General features: G+C 34.4%; 1 protein-coding gene across 1 annotated transcript; it reads left to right on the top strand.

Moving 5' to 3' along the window:
* Window positions 1–267: 267 nt before the first annotated feature.
* Window positions 268–1,246, top strand: LOC101655302 (olfactory receptor 10X1-like). The gene is given in 2 exon segments (XM_004714790.2): window positions 268–311; window positions 313–1,246. Coding segments are annotated over 2 exon segments (978 nt in total).
* Window positions 1,247–4,494: the final 3,248 nt, after the last annotated feature.

The following is a 4,494-nucleotide window of genomic DNA, read 5'->3' as shown; positions in this document are numbered from 1 at the left end:
TCGCAATCTCCTTTATTTGGATATTAAATAGAAATTTTTTCTTATCGTATTATCTGCTAATAAAATCCTTTAACAATCTGGCCAGAGAATAGTTCATGATTATATCATTCCTAAATATAGCCATGTTCTAGGAAAGGTAAAGCACATCCTCTGCATACATCAATTGCTGTTTCACTAAGTGAAATGGTATTAGGAACTTTCGAATGATTTGCCCTACTTACACCAAAATTTTCATGTGATGATATCAAAGAAATAATGGAGGGTTGAATGATTGTAGAAATATGCATTTGTTATTTCTTTCAGATTTCAAACAATGAAGAACAACCAGACAATCATTAAGGAATTCATCTTTGTTGGGTTTTCTCATTACCCAGATGTGCAGATATTACTATTTGTGATATTTTTTTTCCTTTATCTTGTCACTCTCTTGGGTAATATGACCATCATGGGCCTAACCTGGGTAGACAGAGACCTCCACACCCCTATGTACATCTTCCTGAGTGCACTGTCCTTCTCTGAGACCTGCTACACATTGAGCATCATCCCCAAGATGCTGTCAGATCTACTAGCCAATAACAGAAGCATCTCAGCCATTGGCTGTGGCTTGCAGATGTGTTTCTTCTTGGGACTTGGTGGCACCAACTGCGTCCTTCTCACTTTAATGGGGTATGACCGCTTTCTGGCCATCTGCAACCCTCTCAGATATCCACAGCTGATGACCAATGTGGTATGTAAGCAACTAGTGGCCTGTGCTTGGGTTGGAGGATTTTTTGTCTCTGTTACAGAGACTGCATTGGTATTTGATGGCTTTTTCTGCAGCCCCAATCTCGTGAAACACTTCTTCTGCCATATGCGGGCAGTTCTGAAGTTGTCCTGTCTAGATAGTGATCTTACAGAGCTTATTGTATCATTGATCCCAATGACAGGATTGCTAGCTACATTCCTGCTCATCATCCTCACTTACGTTTTCATTCTTTCCACCGTTCTAAGGATTCCTTCAACCGAAGGCAAGCAGAAGGCCTTTTCTACCTGTGCCTCTCACCTCACAGTGGTCATCATCCATTTTGGATTTGCATCTATTGTTTATCTGAAGCCAGAGGCCACAGGGGGTGACGACACTCTCATTGCCATCCCTTACACTGTCATAACTCCTTTCCTCAGCCCCCTCATCTTCAGCCTCAGGAATAAGAGCATGAAGAATGCTTTCAGAAAGGTATTAGAAAAGACCATTGCTTTTAATAAATGACATTGGTTCATGGCTAATGACTTAAAATATGGTTGAATTCCCCCCAAAGACAACGGATTATTTACCCCGTGGCCTATGGAGATGCTTGCACTATTGTCTTTTTTTCAAAGATGGGGATAATGGGGAGAAAATGACTGTGTCAAAACTTAAGCCACTACAGGCATTACATAGCTTCAAGAAGCTCTCGACCCTTCTACTTTTCTCTATCAGAAGAATACTACTCCAGGTATTAGGCTTCTGCCAATCAACTTCTGTGTGTCCTGCACCAGGTGTGGAGGAAGAAGTATGGAAGCAAAAGTCAAAACAAAACAATATATATGATCACTTTAAAATATCTATGCATGTAGAAGTTGAAGAATTTGTCTGGCAAGATTATGAAACACTGGATTGACTTCCCAAGGAGATAAAACCATTGAAGACAGGAAAGATTTTACCTGGCAATTACCAACTGTCTAAAGTGTGCATTTATCTATTAATAAGATGTTTGTTAAGTGGCTGTGCTATATCAATTATGAAGTATTTTTAATAGCATGCTGTCCATGACTACGGCTTCAAATCATGTCAGATATGAGCTTCTATCTATACAGACAATTTTAGGATATACATTCAAATAAGTAAAATATGACATTGGAATCTATACCTTTCACGCTTGGGCAAGCTCATGGATGCGGTCAGAAACCATCCCCATTTTCTTAAAGATTAAGATAGTTAAAGGTTAGAAAGGAATAGAGGAATATGACAAAGAAAAATGCTCTAATTTTGGAAGTCATACAATGTATTAAAGAAGAAATAAGATGAACATAATAGCAATTCATTATCTTCCAGGAAGAAAATTAGACATATACTAGGGAGGTTATAACACAGATGCTTAGTAACTGATTTTACTGAAAATCCAGGCATATATCTGAGGAATTTCCTGAATTATTTTCTCAATTCTGCTGGTAAACTCTGTTTTCTCCTGAAAGATAGTTATTGAGTACTGCAATTTTAACACAGTTAGACATAAATATGAAATTTATATGAAAAGTTTTGAAAGGCTTCTAAACTCCTTTATTTACCAAGATGACATAAAGTTAAGTGAAATCATAAATGAAGATTATTATACACACTAACTTGTCAAAAGTTACCCCTCGCCATGATTCCATTTATTTTATTGGGACATTTCTATCACATGTGCTGGCAAAATCTGTGGTCACTATTTCAGTTGTGAGGGTGTTCCTTCTACTTTATTTCACTCCTAAGAATAAGTTATTAAATCAAGGAAGCTATAAAGTCTAATAAATAAATATTAATAATTCATCTGTTCATTGTGGATCTAGAAAATATCATAGGAAAATATCAGGAACTTAGTTCCTGAACCATACTTTTGTCCAAATAAGCTACACATATAAGACTCAACAAAGCAACAGTGGCAGGGATTGTTACTTGATGACTTACAACTATTGTTAGGCTAGAAATCAGTAAATATATTGGAGCTGGAAAATATCTGTATGTTTAGAATTTAAGATATATACTTGGAGACTAGCCTTCAATCAAATAAGAAATGCCATAGCTATTCGAAGGTAAGTTCCTTAATCTTATGAAGGTTTTGTGCATTAAAATATTACAGCAAACTTCTGAATAGGTTTAAATGTTTCTGTGTTAATAAGGAACATGTTAAAAAATGAACAAGGCAAGAAAGCTCTTGTCATCATTTTTACTTCACTTTATAATTCCAGACATTAGTCAACTGAATAAAAATAATGAATAAAAGACATAGGATTATAAGGAAAGAAAAATTTCGTTTTTCATTAAGGTTATGATCATTTATGTCAGAAATTCCACCCCAATTTGCCTATAAATTAATAGAATTAAGAAACAAATTTAACTATGGCTCTGAGTGCACAGTTCATAAATCAATCAATTGAATCCCTACAAAGTAGCCAAAAATAAATAAATATTCTAGAAATATCATTTATAGATGCTTCAAAATATCAAATCCTAGGGAAAAATTAAATATTAAAAATTCTCTACACATAAACTAGAAATAATTAATTATATATTTTATAAGAAGTAAATGAAGACATTTATATGTAGATTTTTTATATAGAGATTAAAGGCTCAATATTGTATTAAAGGCCATTGAATTTGTATTCTATTCAAAGGATACCAATGAACAAGAGGTTTAATTAGCTTTGGGAGGACAATTTAGGTTATTTAAAATTTGTACCGACTTGCAAATACCCAGGATATTCTTGAAGATAAAAAAAATGAAATTGTGGGTTCTCCCAGACATCAAGTGTCATTATATAGTTACAGGGTACTCTTGGCAATAATGATAAATAGAACAGTGGGGAAAGAGTGCAGCCCCAATAACTCATTCATATATAGGCAATTGCTTTATGACAAACATAACTTTGCTCAGCAGTGAGAGAATTATAGTTTTTCCAATAACAGGTAAAGGAAATTTTCATACCATATAAGAAAAGCAAAACTTAACCTAGATGACATCATAAGCAACAAACAGAAATTTGCATCAATTACTTGGTATCAAAGCATTAACTTTGGAAAACAAAACAATAAAATTAGAAGTTGAATAAGAGGATTTATTCACAAACGGAGAAGATTATTTAAATGGAAAATAAAAATTTTAACCCAAAATGAAAAGATTTATTAAAGGGATTCAATTAAAAGTGGTCAATATTCTTTATGTAAAAGCACTATACAGGGAGAAAATAGACAAATAGTATAATAAAACAGTTTACAAGTTCAAACAGTTACAAATAATGAAGTTATTAATACACAAGTTCGAAAAGTGAGAAAGGGAGATGTCATTGAGAGGGACACATAGAATTTGTGGCTGGGAAACGTCCTTTTCTTGATCTGAGTTTGTTTCCATGGGTGTTTGCCTCATAAAGCTTACTTGGACTTGCATTTGTTTGGATGGTTTTCTGTGTTTATGCTATTACATAAAGAACAAACAAGCCACAGAATGAGAATGTGTGCGACATATAACTGGCAAAAAAAATTCTCTTGTAAATAAATAATCCCTACAGAGACGTAGAGAAAGAGTCAAAGACCAACACCCAAAATGTCCAAAAGATGTGAATAAGTCCTTCATAAAAGGAAAAACTAAAAATATATATATATTCAAATCACCAAGAAACACAAGGTGCTCAGACTCGCTGTGGCTAAGCACATACCAGTTGGAGTTCACTCATAATGACCGTGTTCATAACAGAATGGAGCACTACCTGGTCCTGCAATAT

Source organism: Echinops telfairi, unplaced genomic scaffold (assembly GCF_000313985.2).
Source record: "Echinops telfairi isolate 266 unplaced genomic scaffold, ASM31398v2 ScPeMD7_7425;HRSCAF=8463, whole genome shotgun sequence".
NCBI lineage: Eukaryota > Metazoa > Chordata > Mammalia > Afrosoricida > Tenrecidae > Echinops > Echinops telfairi.
Note: the sequence above shows the minus strand (reverse complement) of the source record. Positions and strands in the feature narration are given on the sequence as shown.